This window comes from Neopelma chrysocephalum, unplaced genomic scaffold, assembly GCF_003984885.1.
Source record: "Neopelma chrysocephalum unplaced genomic scaffold, ASM398488v2 Primary Assembly neopelma1_288, whole genome shotgun sequence".
In the NCBI taxonomy this organism is placed as follows: Eukaryota; Metazoa; Chordata; class Aves; order Passeriformes; family Pipridae; genus Neopelma; species Neopelma chrysocephalum.
This window is the reverse complement of record NW_020897950.1, coordinates 180,725-197,315: the sequence shown is the minus strand read 5'-3', so window position 1 is coordinate 197,315 and position 16,591 is coordinate 180,725. Positions and strand designations below refer to the sequence as shown.

Sequence of the window (16,591 nt, the reverse complement as noted above, 5' to 3'; positions counted from 1 at the left end):
TGGAGGGAGAGCAGGGAATGAGCTGGAGGGAGAGCAGGGAATGAGCTCGAGGGAGAGCAGGGAATGAGCTCATGGAGCCCAGCAGCAATGGGGTTCAGGGCTGCTGTGGCAGCTCAGGAGGGTGTTCAGATGGTCCTGGTTGATCCAGCACTGGAATGAAGCCCCAGCCTGGGGAAACAGGAGGGGCAGAAAGGCAAATCCTGCTGGGCCCCGACAGGCTCGTGAGCACAGCGAGGAAACCTGACCCCAGATCAGAGCGGGGCAAGCACTTCGTGCCTCTAACAACAAACCTCTCTCCTCCCCCAGGTTTGCCCCGCCAACCCCCCAGAAAATGTGCTCCCGTGAGAACAGAGGCTGCCACAGCTCCGAGAGCTCCTGCCACGGCGGGGGCTCCTCCTGCCACGACAGGGAGAGGTCCTGCCACGGCTCCGAGGGGCTGGTGTGCCACGAGGTGAGCGCCGTGCAGGACCCCACGCCCGTGGTGGTGCTCGGCCCGCAGTGCCCCGTGGCCCCCGGGGCCGGGCAGGTGCCCGTGGCCCCCGTGCCCTGCCAGCAGCAGCAGCAGATCAAGCAGCCACCGCAGTGGCCACAGCAGCAGCAGCAGAAGTGAGAGGATGAAGAGAGGATGCTCCGCGCACACCCCGGGGCTGCACCTCTCCCCTCCGCCCCTGCAAGGTGCAGCCCCGAGCTTGGGCAGGCCCTGCCCCTTCCCTCCTGCTCTCCTGAGAACCCAAAGTGGCATTAGAGTGGCAGAAACGTGATTTGCCTCCTCGCAAACCTCCCGGTTTCCCGCTTCTGTCTCCAGTAGCAAAGGTGTGATATTAAAACCTAAAGCTCAGAAAATGTGTTGGCGTCCTGGTGTTCTTCCACTGGTTTTCCTTATCTTTGGCATCATTCCCAGGCCCACTTTGATTGTCCCCTCATTTAAGAGTTGGGCTCGATGATCCTTGTGGGTCCCTTCCAACTCAGAACAAACTGATTAACAGGAGCTGTTTTCACACCTTCCTCCCCTTCCTCTTGCTCTGCAATGGCCACGGTGGCTCAGCTCCCAGGTCCCCACGCCTTGGGCATCTGCCAGACAAATCCAGGTGCCAGATTTCCAAAGCTGTCTGGGACTGAAGGTGCAGATCAGCATCTCCCATTAATCACAGCCCTTGGCTCTGTGCCTCAGACCCCCACAGGCACCTTTGGAAGCTTCATCCAAAGCAAACTCCATCGAGGAATTCTGGAATCCCTCATCACCATAAACCAGAGGATATAAGCAGAGGAAGGACCATGTCATACTTAATATTCCTTCTGGCCTTTCTAAATGGGGAATGTGGGGTTGGACAGAGTCCACATTGCCTGAATGGGATCCCAGAATTCCTGAGATTGGAAAAGACCTCCCAGCACATCCAGTCCCCCCTGTGCCCCATCCCCACCTTGGCCCCCAGCCCAGAGCACTCAGTGCCATATCCAGTCCTTCCCTGGACACCTCCAGGGCTGGGCACTCCCCCACCTCCCTGGGCAGCCCCTTCCAAGGCCTGAACACCCTTTCCAGGAGGAAATTCCTCCTGATGTCCAACCTGACCCTCCCCTGGCACAGCTTGAGGCCGTTTCCCTCCTCCTGTCCCTTGTTCCCTCAGAGCAGAGCCCGACCCCCCCCGGCTCCCCCCTCCTGTCAGGGAATTCCAGAGCCAGAAGGTCCCCCCTGAGCCTCCTTTTCTCCAGGATGAGCTCCCCCAGCTCCCTCGGGAGTTCTCCAGACCCTTCTCCTGCTGCTCCAGCCCCTTCCCCAGCTCCGTTCCCCCAGTGTGTTTCTTGAAGTAAGAAAAAATATCTCCAGTCCTTACCAAGTTTTAAGCTGACTTTTCTCAGCAGAAACCATGAAACTTCTGAGCTCCCCTTCTAGATGTAGGAAAAGGAAAGGAATAACAGATGGAGGGATGGCCACAAAAATCATGTTTTATTTCCCATCACATCTGATCCGGCCCCAGGGTCTCTCCCAGAATCCCCCAGGCACAGCCCTGCAGGAGTTCCTGGCTCTGTGGGACGAGAGCAGCATTGTGTGTAATGCACCAGATATTTAATTAGCAAAGGCTTTACACTGATCCTTTGAAAGGAACGAGAAACTTATTATTAGCATTTGTTTTATTATTACTCTTAATTAAAATAACGAGGAGCCTCATCCCCGTGTGCAGGGCCCGTGACTGCAGGAGCAGGGGAGGGACATGGGGATCAGAAACGTGCGGCTCTGACGGGGCACGAGGGTGGTTTGTGGTGCCAGGGATGGTCCCTGTGCCCCCCACACTGGGCACCCCCTGGGCAGTGCCAGACCCAGCCTGTGCCAAACCCAGCCTGTGCCACACTGGAGGTTGAACCCGAGCCAGACCAGAGGCTCCAGGCTGGGTTGGAGTCTGACTGAAAGCATTTGAGGGAAGGGGAGATAAAATCTCCAACCTCGAGCCTCTCTCAGCAGTCCAGGATTTCACCTACGCCCTTGGCAGAGCTGAGGCTCTGCAGGTTGTGTCATTCCTCCAAGGACAGACTTGGGAAGGGCCCAAGCAGCAGAGACAGCAGATCTCTGCCCAGCTGGGGTTTTGTTATCTCATCCCGTCTGAGAAGTGGAGCAGGGGCAGCAGATTGCGAAAATCCAGCAGGGAATTGTCCCCACCTCCCCCTGCCACAAAGGCCACGGCAGCAAAGATGCTGAGAAATATTCCGTGCAGGGTCTCTCTGCAGGGAAATGTTCCATAGAAAATCTCTCTCTTGGACTGTTTACAACAAACACACAGGTTGGTTTTAGGCAGAGCCAAGTGTGTTAACACAGAGTCTACAGATAAGTTTCCTTAAAGTTACAGATTTTTGGGCAAATCACCTCAGTCAACAACAGGGGAGTGATAGAAGTCAAGTCAAACTGAAGGGAATGGCCTGAAACAGGGGGATCATGGAATGGTTTGGGCTGGAAGGGACCTTAAGGCTCATCTCATTCCAATTCCCGTGGCAGGGACACCTCCCACTGTCCCAGGTTGCTCCAACTTGGCCTTGGACACTCCCGGGGATGGAGCAGCCACAGCTTCTCTGGGCCCAAGTGCAGCCCAAAAGCAGCTTTGCAGAGCAGGATTTGGGGGTCACTGTGTGCCCTGTGACACTGAACTCAGCTGGGAGAGGAGCAGTTGGAGGGATCCCAGTGAGTCAGGGGAGCATCGCCCCAAATCCCTTGTGCCTGACGTCTGATCCACGATGTCATCCCAGTGTTGACACATTCCTGCCTTTTATGGGACAAGAAGATGTAATTGCTGGGTGAGATGGGCATGACTTGTTCCCGGGCATGGAAGCCCGAAGTCCATCCGTGATTCACGGGAAAATCCGGGCTCGGGAGTTTCTCCCACTGCTTTGTTTATTTTTGTTTGAGCTTCATCCCTGTCTGAGCATCCCTGTTCCACAAGAGCTGCAGAGAGGCCACGGCTGAGGACTGAAAACATGACAGCAACACCAGCACTTTGTCCCAGCCAATAGTCCAAAATATCACCTTCAGTGTTCCTGTGTTCCCCCTTCTCACAGCTCAGCTGCTGAAGATTCCCAGGAAGAACTAAAGACGGGTTTGATTTAAAATCTGGGGGGAAAATCAGTAGTAAATTCAATAAGGGCAGAGGAAAATAAGAACAGGAAAATCACCAAATCATTTCTGGGAGCATGAGCAGGACTTGGGACACTCTGGAGATGTTCCAGGAATGGCTGGATGTGGCACTCAGTGCCCTGGTCTCATTGACAAGGTGGAAATGGGTCAAAGCTTGGACTCGATGATCTTGGAGGGCTTTTCCAACCTTAATCATCCTGTGATTCTGTTCACCTCGAACCATTTTGTTCCAGGATTTGATCCCACTGCCATCAACACCACGTTGCAGAATTAGACTAAAACAGGACCTAAAGCCACGTGTGGGGTTTGGATGACAAGGTTTTGGTGGAGGGGGATCTACAGCCATGGAAAGAGGAGCCCACACTGGAGGGGGTTTGCTGGCAGGACTTTGGTGCCCAGCCAGGGTCAGAGAAGAAGAAAAAGAAGAGGAGAAATCCTTGATAGGGTTGGAATTACCCATGAAGGACTTATTTGGGCTAATGCAAATCCCTCGTATCCGGTCCCATTGGGCAACTCAGCTGCAGGATTCCTGCCCTAACCATAATCCACAGGAATTAACAGCAACAGTCATTTTTCCTTCACATGGAGGTTGATCACGTTGAGCTCTTGGTCCATGTGACACTGAGGACTTGGTTCTTCTGGGTTACAAACATCTCCTGGGCATGATCCACGTTGTCCATGAGCAGATCCGTCGGTTTCGGTGTCACTTCCTGTGAAATACCTTCCAATCTCCTTCACAGGGAGGTGAAGGAATTAAGGTGCTATTAATAACTTATGGGACAATTACCATCCCAAAAGCACAGAGCATCAAAGGGAAAATACGGGAAGCTGAACACAGCGGATAGAAATGGGCTGGGATGTGTAATTAGAGGTGTCTCATGTCCCAGATAACCCTTTGGAAACGTATAAAAGGTTCCTCAGCCCAGCTCCCTTCACTCACTCCTCTGCTCCAACACTCCTCCATCCCCATTGCTGAGAGGGTAAGTCCAGTTTTTCTCTTCCTCTGGAGTTTCTTTATGAAACTGCCTGTTTTCCTGCAAGTTTTGGTAGAGTTGGAGGAGGACACTCAATCCTCACCTCTAGACCTTGGTTGTGCTGGAGACCAAGTTCTTATCACCCACAGGAGCTGTTTTATTAAATCAAATGACAATAAAGGCTTTGGGCAGAGGCTCAAGTCGAACCAAACCAACAGAAATGGTGGAAAATACAGAGAGAGGAAAGCCCAGAGGATTTTGTGGGAAATACAGAGGGAGAACAGAGAAAGGATTTTGTGGGCAAGGGACTTCAGGTTTTTGAGCAGAAGGCACTGGAGGGTCTGGAGTTGCTCATGGGCAGCACAGTTTTGACCAATTTTTCTCTAAAAGGCAACTTGCATCCAGAAAAGTTTGGGGGCGGGGCTATAAAACATCTCCCAATCAAACCTGATACCACTTCCTTATCCCTAAAGCACTAGAAATCGGGAAGAAAACAGGGGATCCCAGAGCAAACTGCAGAATGTCAGTGTAATCATGTCCATCGTGGCCACTGTGATGACGTGACCATTTTTCTCTCTCTCTCCCCTCCCTCCAGCTCTGCTGATCCTCCAGGGAAAATGTGCTCCCGGGGGTCCTGCCACAGCCACGAAACCTCCTGCCACGAGTCCCGCTCGTCCTGCCACGACTCGGGGCCCTCCTGCCACTACACCATCCAGAGGCAGCCGGTGCAGAAGTTCAGCTACGTGACCCCCTGTTGCCCCCCCGTGCAGAATTATTGCCCCCCCCTGCAGAGTTATTGCCCCCCCGTGCAGCGCTATTGCCCCCCGGCCCCCTACTGCCCCCAGTACACCAAGAACATCTGCAAGATGCCACCAACCTACCCCAAGTATTAACGGGAGGATCCAACCTGGACCTGCCTCAGGTGCCCTCAGTGCCTGAAATATTGAATTGATGGTTCTCTTCTCCCGTCTTTGATTTGACCCTCGAATTCCTCGTCTGTGATTGGAATCTCCCCCAAAATATGAGTCCAATTTGGTTTCATTTACTCAGCACAAAAGACCCAGCTGAGGTGGTTTTCCGTGGAGCTGGGAATGATTCCTGGTGCCTGACACACGGACGTGTCAACCCCCCAAAAACACGCAGATGAGACAATAAAATTTGATTTCCAAAAATAGAAAGAGTTCATGATCTGTTTATTTACGTTTATGTGTTTATTTATATTTTAGATATATTTGTTTGTTCTTTAACCTCTTTACCTGAGAATCATCGTCACCTCTGACTTCTGAGTCACCCCTTTGCATTCTTTCCTTAAAACTTAGCACAAAATGCCCTGAAAGTTTCAAAATAATAAAAGCCAGTGATTGCAGAGACATTTCTGGGGCAGGTGAATGTGCAAGGAGCTCACCTGCACCCTATTTATTTATATATATTTATATACAGAATATATATTTATATATTTATATCTGGAATAAATTGTTCCCTGTGAGGGTGGGGAGGCCCTGGCACAGGTTGCCCAGAGAAGCTGTGGCTGCCCCATTCCTGGAAGTGTCCAAGGCCAGGTTGGAGCAACCTGGGATAGCAGAAGGTGGCCCTGCCCCTGGCAGGGGGTGGAAGGGGGTGATTTTTCAGGTCCCTTCCAATCCAAGCCATTCCATTATTCTATTTAGTGTAGAATTGCCTCACTCAGTCCCTCCCTCAGCAGCATCTCCCACTCCACTTCTCACCCTGACTCAGAATTACAAACGTTTCGAGGTGTCTGAAAAGTGCAAATGAGCCCTTAGTGGTTTTTTCCCAACCCTCCTTCTTTCACTGGGCTCCAAATTGCTGCTTCCAGTGGCAATTGCAGGCACTTAAAACTAAATGTGCTAAATGTGTGTCTGCTTTTTGCAGCCTGGGACTGTCCTTATCTCCCCCGTCTCCAGCACGTCCAGCTGAGCCATCCCTTCCAGAACAGGCTCGGTTCCTCCTGCCGGCGCCTGTTCGGCTGCATCAGCTCCTCAGGGAGCTCAACAACCAGACTCAGCTGAAATTATTGAGCCTGAGAGCTGAACGAGACGATCTGCACGGTCCCTTCCAACCCAAACCAGGAAAAAGAATCAGAGAGTCATAAAATGCTTTGGATGGGAAGGGACCCTAAAGATCATCTCATTCCCCAACCCCCAAGTTGTTCCTGCGGTGCTTGCCTGGATAAAAGTCACAGGAAAGGAATAATCACCCATTTTATTTTATTGATTTGTTTATTGTCCTGAAATCTTGGGCCATTGTGAAAGAAACTTGAAGGTAAAAAAATGAGTAAAAAGTACAGAACTGCTTAAATCAGAAGGGACCCCAAAGCAAGTTGAGTCTGAAAACAGGTTGCCAGGAGGGAAAATCCTCACACAGAAGGCTTTGAACCCCCTCCTTCCTTGGAGGAGGAATTAAACAGGGTGATGTTGCAGCAGGAGTGAGAAACAGTTGAGGGTTGGTGGATTCACAAACGGAATGACAAAAATGGGATTTGGGGAAGGTCCTTTTGGCGTCACCTCCTGTGCTGAGGCGTCGGGTGCGTTCGAGCTCGTCAACAGGACCTCCCTCTAATCGAGTCCCCGGGAGCTGGGGCTGTTAATTACAGTGCCTTGTGTCAGGAAAAAAAACCCCATCAATCAAAATGTGAGTGTGCCGAGCAGAGCAAGGGGCACACACGGGCCCGGAGTCAACACCTCTGACTTGTACATTGATGCAATCCTGGTTGCCCAACGACAAATCACTTAATAACTCCAGGGTTAGGTGCATTTTTAATATGTAAGTGTGCCTCAGCCTTCAAAATTCCCTTATAAGCAGATTGGGAAATTCGTTGTTGTCTATTATAGTGCTGAGGAAAAAGTCATAATGGCTTTTCCTGACGGCGTCGAATCGGAAATGCTCAAAACCAGACACAGAAGATAAATATGAATATGAGTGTTTGTGTCAGCATTGCCAAGAGATGCCTAATTCCTTGGACAACCCTTGGGAAGATATAAAAGTTGGCCATGCCTTGTTCCTCCTCCATTCAGCATCAGCTCTCCGCGCTCTTCCTCTTGCTCCAGCAAAGGGTGAGTTGGATTATATTGATTTATCTTCTCCTGAGCAACAGAAGTTCACAGAGGACTAGTTCTGTGTTTAGACCTTGCCTTTGACTTAGAAATTCCTTGGTTTGGGGGATCGGGTTCCTGAACATGTTGGCTACACGAAGGGTGCTCGTGGTTTGCTCATAGATGGGATGATAGAAAAATAGGAGTAATTGAAGGAGCAGATCCACAAAGACACAGAGTCTTCAGGAGCCAGCAAGGAATTCATTCCCAAACTCGCTGGTGATGGAGGGGGAGAGAGCTCAGACGAGTCAGTGCAGTTTGAGAATTAAATTTTACCTTAAGTAGCTTCTTGGCTGGGAAATTCCCATCAGAGCTGGACCATCACGGAGCATCCCCCAAAAGCCAAGGCAGAGTCACTGGCAGGGCCACGACATCCCAGATATTACAAAACACAGCAAGACAACACTTCCCATCCCACTACAGAACAAGAGCCAAGGAAGGCACAGGAGGCCCCCGTGGGTCCCAGCTGTGCCGGGCTGATGGGGTCTCTCTTCCCTCCCAGCGCTCCGGAACGATGTGCTCCCGCAGCTCCTGCCACGACCACGAGTCCTCCTGCCACGGATCCCGCTCTTCCAGCCACAGATCCTGGTTCTCCTGCCTCAGGTCCCGCTCCTCCTGCCACGACTCGGAGTCCTCCTGCCACTACCCCGTCCAGAGGGAGCCGGTGCAGAAATGCAGCTTTGTGACGTCCTGCTGCCCCCCCGGGCAGCGCTACTGCCCCCAGGTCCCCTACTGCCCCCAGGTCCCCTATTGCCCCCAGGTCCCATATTGCCCCCAGGTCCCATATTGCCCCCAGGTCCCCTACTGCCCCCAGGTCCCCTACTGCCCCCAGTACACCAAGAACATCTGTAACCTGCCACCAGCTTGCCCCAAGTATTGACAGGATCCAACCCTGACTCCGGACCCACCGGCTCCTCCCTCGGACACTCCGACCACGGCTCGTCTCCTCCTCCCTGAAATCCTGCCATGTCCCTCCTTGGGATGAAGTGTTCCCCTAATTAGCATTCGTGGTGTCATTCTTTCTAATTATTTGGGAAATGTCCTTTCTAATTATTCAGGGCTTTAATTGCTGTTGGGGATCTTTGCCTGTTGTGCATTTTCTGTTTCGGACTCATCTGGGTGTGGGAAATAATAAATCTGGCAGTTCATGAGACCCTTGTTGTCTTTGAATTTCTTTATTCTCTTTTTCCTTGATTTTTTTTTACATTTTTTTCTGGGTTCTTCTGTCAAATTTCCTCATATTCTCAAAGTATCCCAACAGTTGGTGGCAAATAATTCCCACATTCATTTGGGAATGAATGGAAGACACATTAGGAGAGGGAAAAGTTCTCAACTACCAAAAATCTACATGGGCATAAGGGTTGAGCAGAGCAAAGCTTCTCTTGCTTCCAGGGGTCCACACAAATTTTTGTCCCATCATTGTGAAAAAAAGATCAGAGAATTCAACTTGAATTCAAACTCTGCAACTCCCTGACAGGAGGGGGGAGCCGGGGGGGGGTCGGGCTCTGCTCCCAGGGAACAAGGGACAGTACAAGAGGAAATGGCCTCAAGCTGTGCCAGGGGAGGGTCAGGTTGGACATCAGGAGGAATTTCCCCATGGAAAGGGTGGTCAGGCTTTGGCAGGGGCTGCCCTGGGAGGTGGGGGAGTGCCCAGCCCTGGAGGTGCCCAGGGAAGGACTGGATGTGGCACTGAGTGCTCTGGGCTGGGGACAAGGTGGGGATGGGGCACAGGGGAGACTCGGTGACCTGGGAGGGCTTTTCCAACCTAAATGATCCTGGTATTCTGTGATAGCTTATTAAATAGAAGGGCAATAAGTAGGTCACAGTTGCTCTTTCTCAACATGCAGTAATTTCCTCCAAGCCCAATGCCAGACCTTGGGCAAATCAATATAAATATAAATATTTTCAAATACCTGAACACGTCTGAGCCTCTGAAAACAGAAGCCACAAACTGCCCTGGAAGGCCTGTGAGCAGAGGACGATGAGAACTCTTGAAGGGTCACGTTTTCTTTAACAGGACCCGAATCTGAAAGCTCCAGAGATGCCTTTTGAGTGGGTGTAACCAACAGCACCCCATTTTTGGAAGGCTGTTGACCAGGTAGAAAGATTTTGGAGGAACACCAGTGTGATGCTCCAGGACAAAGCCTGGAGGAAGGAACTGTCACACCAGCCCCGATTTTGGTGGCTGGGCAAGTGCAGGTTTTGGGTTGGGACCCACAACTGAGTCACAAAATGTCCCTGAGGAATCAGGGCCATCCTCCCTTGCTGCACAGAACTCACCACAAGCAATTGTGTTGCCTCTGGCCTGAAGAAAAGCTGCAGGACACCCACACTTTGGGAGGATCTTCTCCTCCTCAGTCAATAAATTGCTCTAATGGGCAACATTTCCTCAAGTTGATGAGTTTATTTTTCTTGGGCTTCAAAATCTGGGTCAAATGGGGTTATAAATTCAGCTTTAGTGACAGAACCCAAAATTTGCTCAAACTTTGGCTCTCTTTCTCTGAATCCTCTGCTTTCCACACTCCTCTGCAGGTGAGGTCAGGTGGAAAAAAAGCTTAAAAATATCAGTGAAGGAAAGAGAAACCGAGGAATGGGAAAACTTAATACACTCCTACCTTGCACAGAGCTCATCGTCAGCTGTTTTTCTCTGATCTTAATAACCTTTGATTCACGTGGAATGATCTGATGGGATCATCCCAATCATCTGCCAACTCAAGGAACACGTGAAGAACCAGAAACATTTTCTTTTTTGCCACACCAGGGAACCGAGGAGATCCCTCCGGATTTTCCAGCTTTGTGCCATGCCCAGGAGTTGCAGTTGATAATCCCATTTCCTCTTGGCATTTCAGCAACAGGCAAATTAAAGTCCTGAGCTGTCACCTGCACCCAACGGGAGACCTTCCCCAGGAGTCAGCATTTCTGGGCCCTTTCTGTCACTGATGCAATCCCAGTTATTCCCTGGCCAGCTAATTAACACCCGTCAGATTAGTGTCAGTCTCCAGGAAACGGGAGAGAAGTGCCTTCGAAAATCCCTGCGTTGGGAATTACTGTGGGATGGAACACAGTGTGTCAAAGAGGAAACACTAAAAATAGGGATTGAGAGCGGAAATAATTAAACTGTCATTGCACAGGGGTGTCTCATATCCCAGATAACCTTTGGAGGGTATAAAAGGTCGCTCAGCCCAGTCCTCCTCAGTCGCTCGCCTTCACTTCCAGAAACTTCTCGCTGCAGCTGAAGAGGGTAAGACCAATTTTACTATTTCTGCTCTTGCTGAGAGAGAAGAAAACTCCACAAGAGGTTTTTATGGACCTCCTGGGAGCTGGGACTTGGTTAAGTTCCTCCTTGTGCCCCTGAGGAAGAGGGAATGGCAGGTGGAGGGATGGGGATCACCGGGAAGGGGCAGCAAAGGCACTCGAAGGGATCCTCGGGTGGCACAAACTCTGAGCTCTTTCACAAGGGAGGTGGGTTTGGAAATGGGCTCACGGGGCTCCAGTTGGTTTGTAGGGACCTGATTCCACACAGCAGCTCCCAGAGCACGCCCAGGAGATCCATTGGGGTTGTTGGGTCTGGATTAGGCAGGAAAAAAGAAAGAGAAGCTGGAGACTCAAGACTGGAGATGTAGAGAAAAATATTATTAAAAAGGGGGAGAATACAAGGAGTGAACCGGGGTCTCCTCTCACCACGTTGATCTCTTGCTCCACACAGCTCTGCTGATACTCCAGAAGATGTGCTCCCGGGGGTCCTGCCATGACTACGAGTCCTCCTGCCACGGATCCAGATCTTCCTGCCACAGATCCCGCTCCTGCCACGACTCGGGGCCCTCCTGCCACTACACCATCCAGAGGCAGCCTGTGCAGAAGTTCAGCTACGTGACCCCCTGTTGCCCCCCCGTGCAGCGTTATTGCTCCCCCCTGCAGAGTTATTGCCCCCCCGTGCAGCGCTATTGCCCCCCGGCCCCCTACTGCCCCCAGTACACCAAGAACATCTGCAAGATGCCACCAATGTACCCCAAGTACTGAGGAAGGATCCGACCCCGGCACCCGGATGCGCCGCCTCGTTCCTCGCCCAAGGCCTCAAGCTCAGCACCATGCTCATGGCTTTCCAGCCTTTCTCCAGCCTTCTCTCCAGGCAAACAGTCCTAAGAAGGGTTGGGGGTGACACCATTTTGGGGTGAAGCCTCTTGGCCTCATGAGTTGTGAGCTGTTTGTCCCCTCTCCGCTGGGAACAGTTTCCTCCTTGCTTTGCTGCTTCGCTCTCCAGCAAGACAATAAAAATGGTGTTTCAAGCCAACCGAGCAGTTCTGGGTGTTTTAGTCACCACTCTGTCACACAGGCTGGATCGATGGGCCAAGGTATGAGTTTAACAAGGCCAAGTTTCGAGTTCTCCACTGGGATCACAACAACCCCCTGGGAAGCTCCAGGGAACAAGGGACAGGAGGAGGGAAAACGGCCTCAAGCTGTGCCAGGGGAGGCTCAGGTTGGACATCAGGAGGAATTTCCTCCTGGAAAGGATGGTGAGGCCTTGGCCTGGGCTGCCCAGGGAGGTGGGGGAGTGCCCAGCAGCCCTGGAGGTGCCCAGGGAAGGACTGGCCGTGGCACTGAGTGCTCTGGGCTGGGGACAAGGTGGGGATGGGGCACAGGGTGGGCTGGATGATCCTGGAGGTCTTTTCCAACCTCAGCAGTCCTGGGATTCTGTGCTTGTCTGGTGGCATCTATGTTTTCTTGTGGGTTTGGAGCTGTGCTTTAATCCCTGGTGAAAGCAGCTCAAGTAGGAGGAATGCCAAGGACACATGAAAGCCATGGGAAATGCCTGCAGCTCCCAGCAGTGATTCCAGGAGCACCTCACACAGAGGGCTGGGAGGGTTAATTGGAAACAAATCCCTGCACTGAGCTCAGCACGTGTTGGGGGGTTTGGATTTCCAGCCAGGGGCCTGACCTGTGGATTCATGTTTTCCTTGCATGTTCCTGCTTTCCTACGGCTGCCTTTGGAAGCAAAACAAAGCAAATCCTGCAGGGTTTGCAGCTTGCCTTGGAACACCCTCAATTAAACAATTTCTCCACTGTAAAATAAGGGAAGGTTTCCCTGGGGTGACTCATCCACTCATCCCAGGCGTGGGAAACAGGCTGGAATGAGTTGAGCTCTGCAATGCCCAGTAAATGAGCAGTTGGTCTGTAAGGAATGGGAATTCCCTATTTACAGGTTATGGAGAAAATCGTCATTATAGAGGAACAGGCTGAAAAGGAAAAGTGGCCAATGGGATGCAGAGAGCAATTAATTACTCACCTGCACATGGGTTGTCTCCTTGCCAAGAGGTGGCTCATCTTCACACGACCCTTGGCAGCTGCGCTAAAAACTCAGTTTCTGACTCATTCTTGCCCTCCCTGCAGGTGGGTTTTGAGGTGGGGGAGCTCTGTGTCCACAGCAGTGGGTTTGTCTTCAAGCTGAGACTTTCTCTTGCTGCCCCAGGACTCCAACTTTCTCCTCTGTGACTGACCACGGAACATTTCTGTGCCTTGGAGTGAGTCCAGAGGAGGCCACGACGTTGGTGAAGGGACTGGAGCCCCTCCCCTATGGAGACAGGCTGGGAGTGTTGGGAGTGTTCAGCCTGGAGAGGAGAGCACTCTAAACAGCCTAAAGGGACGTTTCTGCTCTGCTTAATATGTGTTAAATAACGTAACAGCAGATTTTCACAACCAGGATAAACTGCGGGAATCCCCGAAGGATTAATGAGGAGGAATTTGTTTCCCAGCAAGGGTTGCTTCACTGCATCCATAGTTCTCCAATCCAAACAGAGAGAGGGGTGTTACTCTACTCCTGGCACCTTATGGAGCCTCCTAAATCCCTTCACTCCATGCAAAATTTAATTGGGAATTTTTTATGTCTCTAGGTTGAATCTTTTGTGAAATCGGTGATGGGTCTCCCCATGGGATCCCTGCAGATCCATCTCACAGAGCTTCAGACACTTTTGATACTCACATCCAGCTCTAGCAGTGGGGGTTTTGGCTCTCTGGATAAAGCAATGCACCAAATCCATACAAAGTCACACATAAAACTGCCTTATTTTCACCAACATCTCTTACTTTACCTCCCTGCTCAGGGTTCCCCATATTTCCAGTGTTGGATTCTCCTGGAATTTCTCTGCAGGCTCAGGAATCCCCTTGGCTGTTTGAAGAGGTGCAGGTACTCAGCTGGTGTATAAATCTCAATCTCTAATTAGATGATAATGTGTGGCAGTGACCTGGTCTCACCTGCTCAGTAGCATGAGGCTGAGCTCAATTTAGCCCATGTTTTAGTGAGCAGGAACATTGCCCTTGGAAAGACCTTGCCTGGAGAAGTGGTGACTTCATGGCCCTCTGAACCCCTCGAAGCAAGAGCAGCTCCTCCAAGCTGCAATACAGCCAAGTTTGAACAGAAGTTGCCCAACAGAACTGGGTGAAAACAGAGGCTTTGTGTCCCCAGAAGTCAAACAGGAGGTTCATGATGACCTATCGTCCTCAGCATCCAAGATTTTAGTCCTGGCTGAGCAAACACAGCCTAAATCTTCACTCCTTCACCTCAGCAGAACTCAGGGTGTCTCCAGAGAAGCTGTAGGACACAGGGGAGGGTGGCCAAGCAGCAGGATCAGCCCTTCTCCTCGGGGTGACCTCAGACACAAAACCTTCCATCACGTCAGTCACGGTCCCGAGTCCCCTGAATTTCCTCTGACAGCAGAGAGATAATATTTTATAAAGATGTGGTTTAATTTGAAATCCTCGAGGTGCTCAGGACATCCCATGGAGCCTTCGTGCAAAGCAGATATTAACGTCCGTCATTAATGAATAATCACAGGGTGATCATTATCATCAGCACTAATGGCCGTCCACGGGTGACTGAGAGGTGAGCACAGAGTTATTCCAGAAATCACACCCGTAGGTGGATCTTCCATTACTCGAGGGCAAAGTGGAATTTGAAAAGAATTGAATAGGAATTTTGCAGATCGAGTTGTGCTGAGCATAAACAGGATGCAAAACTTCCAGAGGGGTTTTGCATTTGGCTTTGATTTGAATACGTCAAAAAGGAGTTGGAAAAATACGGACCCCGACTCAACCCGAACTCCGGATTTCCACGGGGAATTTGCACAGTCCTGGGCACCTGAATTGTCTTGGCAATGATGTTGGCAAGGCCTTGAGCTGCCAGAGCTCAGGGGGTGTTTGGGCATGGTGGGATTGGTGGGGCTGTGCAGGGCCAGGAGTTGGACTTTGACAATCCTTGTGGGTCCCTTCCAATGCAGGACATTCCATGATTCCATGATTCTATTCCAAGGCCAAGTGTTGTCCCATGCACGGATGGGATGAGGCAGAGAGGGGCGAGATCTCAAGAACTTTCTGTTCCCTATTTGTCCTTCTGATGACCAGAGACCCCACTGGGCTTCACCATTTCTTCATTCAGACACAAAACACGAGGCCATGGAATTAATTTTCCTGGAATTCTATTCTAAAAATCATATCAAGGAGCAACTGACATCCAGAAGCCTCTGGAATCCACTGCACCTCAATCTTAATGAGGATTTTGATGTTAATTAAGCTCTCTCCAGCTGAACAAGCCACGGAGGATCTCAATGTAGCAGCTTTACCATATGCAAAATGAGCAGAAAAAAAACCCTTTAAAGAATCCCACAAGAATTAACTTGACATTAAAAAACTGTAAAAAATTCACACAACAAATTGATAATGACACAAAATTGAGGTCTTGGTCAAAACCCACGAGGCAAAGACTAAACAGCTGAAGGCCCATGGGGTGAATAAGTGCAGGCTGAGTGCGTAAATCCCGAATTGCTGGGGGGTACCTCATGTCCGGCAGGACAAGCCCGAGCTAAATAAAAGGTCTCCAGGTCCCTTTGCTCCTCACACAACTTCACCTCTCAGCTGCTACGGTAAGTGGTACCTATTAGCAGTGGTGGTGATGGTTTGGGGTTTGGTCAATGGAAATGTGTCTTTGTGTTTGATCTTTGCAGGGCGTTGGACTGGATTGACCTTTAGAGGTCCCTTCCAACCCAAACTGTTCTATGATTCCATGATCTGCAGCTCTCTAGGAAATCCAGACCTTTTGAGCCTGGATTTGGTCTATTGTGTCTTGCAAAAAGTAGGGAGGGCAGAGTGGAAAATGAGCTTCTTGGGGTGCAAGTTCAGGGAGTGATCTTCAGGGAGGAGGGAAGTTGGATGAAATCTCTCTGGGATAGTGACAGGTGGCTTGATTTCTGTAAGGATCTTTCTTGGCAACTCAAGGAACTTTGGCACCTCAAGGAAGGAGGGTGGGACGTGGGTACCACCCACAGCTTGAGGCAGCAGCACTTCTATGCCAAAATAAACACTAGACTTGGAAAGATGGGTCATGTCTGAAAGTCCATTGTGTTTCAGGTCCTCGCTCCGTCCACCCTCAACCACACTCCCAACAACATGTGCTCCACTGGATGTTGCTCCACAGGATGCTGCTCCGTCATGAAGACCAAGACCGTGTGCTGCAGCCCCTGCCAGAAAACCGTGTGCTGCGAGAAGACCGTGTGCTGCAGCCCCTGCCAGCAGTCCTGCTGCTGCGACCCGTGCCAGAAGACAGTGTGCTGTGACCCGTGCCAGAAGACAGTGTGCTGTGACCCGTGCCAGTCTGTGTGCTGTGACCCCTGCCAGAAGACCGTGTGCTGTGAGCCCTGCTGTGACCCATGCCAGACTGTGTGCTGTGACCCATGCCAGAAGCCCTGCTGTGACCCGTGCCAGTCTGTGTGCTGTGACCCTTGCCAGAAGCCCTGCTGTGATCCATGCCAGACTGTGTGTTGTGACCCATGCCAGAAGCCCTGCTGTGATCCATGCCAGACTGTGTGTTGTGACCCATGCCAGAAGCCCTGCTGTGACCC

At 51.1% G+C, this 16,591-nt stretch overlaps 4 protein-coding genes across 4 annotated transcripts in view; all 4 read left to right on the top strand.

Annotated features, from left to right (window-relative positions):
• Window positions 1-5,210: 5,210 nt before the first annotated feature.
• On the top strand, window positions 5,211-5,486 carry LOC113978069 (putative small proline-rich protein 5). Its single transcript, XM_027704762.1, has one exon. It carries the CDS (start codon window positions 5,211-5,213, stop codon window positions 5,484-5,486), a length of 276 nt encoding a protein of 91 aa, XP_027560563.1.
• A 2,731-nt stretch (window positions 5,487-8,217) lies between these two features.
• Window positions 8,218-8,583, top strand: LOC113978071 (putative small proline-rich protein 5). Its single transcript, XM_027704765.1, has one exon. It carries the CDS (start codon window positions 8,218-8,220, stop codon window positions 8,581-8,583), a length of 366 nt encoding a protein of 121 aa, XP_027560566.1.
• A 2,798-nt stretch (window positions 8,584-11,381) lies between these two features.
• On the top strand, window positions 11,382-11,723 carry LOC113978095 (putative small proline-rich protein 5). The gene has a single exon (XM_027704794.1). It carries the CDS (start codon window positions 11,430-11,432, stop codon window positions 11,721-11,723), a length of 294 nt encoding a protein of 97 aa, XP_027560595.1. The 5' UTR covers window positions 11,382-11,429.
• A 4,365-nt stretch (window positions 11,724-16,088) lies between these two features.
• LOC113978092 (keratin-associated protein 5-4-like) overlaps window positions 16,089-16,591 on the top strand; it is a 1,453-nt gene continuing 950 nt past the window's right edge. Inside the window, exon 1 of the mRNA XM_027704792.1 lies at window positions 16,089-16,591. This exon is cut by the window's right edge and continues 950 nt beyond it. Coding sequence (XP_027560593.1) covers window positions 16,140-16,591 — 452 coding nt within the window. The 5' untranslated portion in view covers window positions 16,089-16,139.

Coding starts and splice junctions, on each gene's coding strand:
- LOC113978069 (XM_027704762.1), top strand. CDS start 5,211: ATGTGCTCCCGGGGGTCCTGCCACAGCCACGAAACCTCCTGCCACGAG.
- LOC113978071 (XM_027704765.1), top strand. CDS start 8,218: ATGTGCTCCCGCAGCTCCTGCCACGACCACGAGTCCTCCTGCCACGGA.
- LOC113978095 (XM_027704794.1), top strand. CDS start 11,430: ATGTGCTCCCGGGGGTCCTGCCATGACTACGAGTCCTCCTGCCACGGA.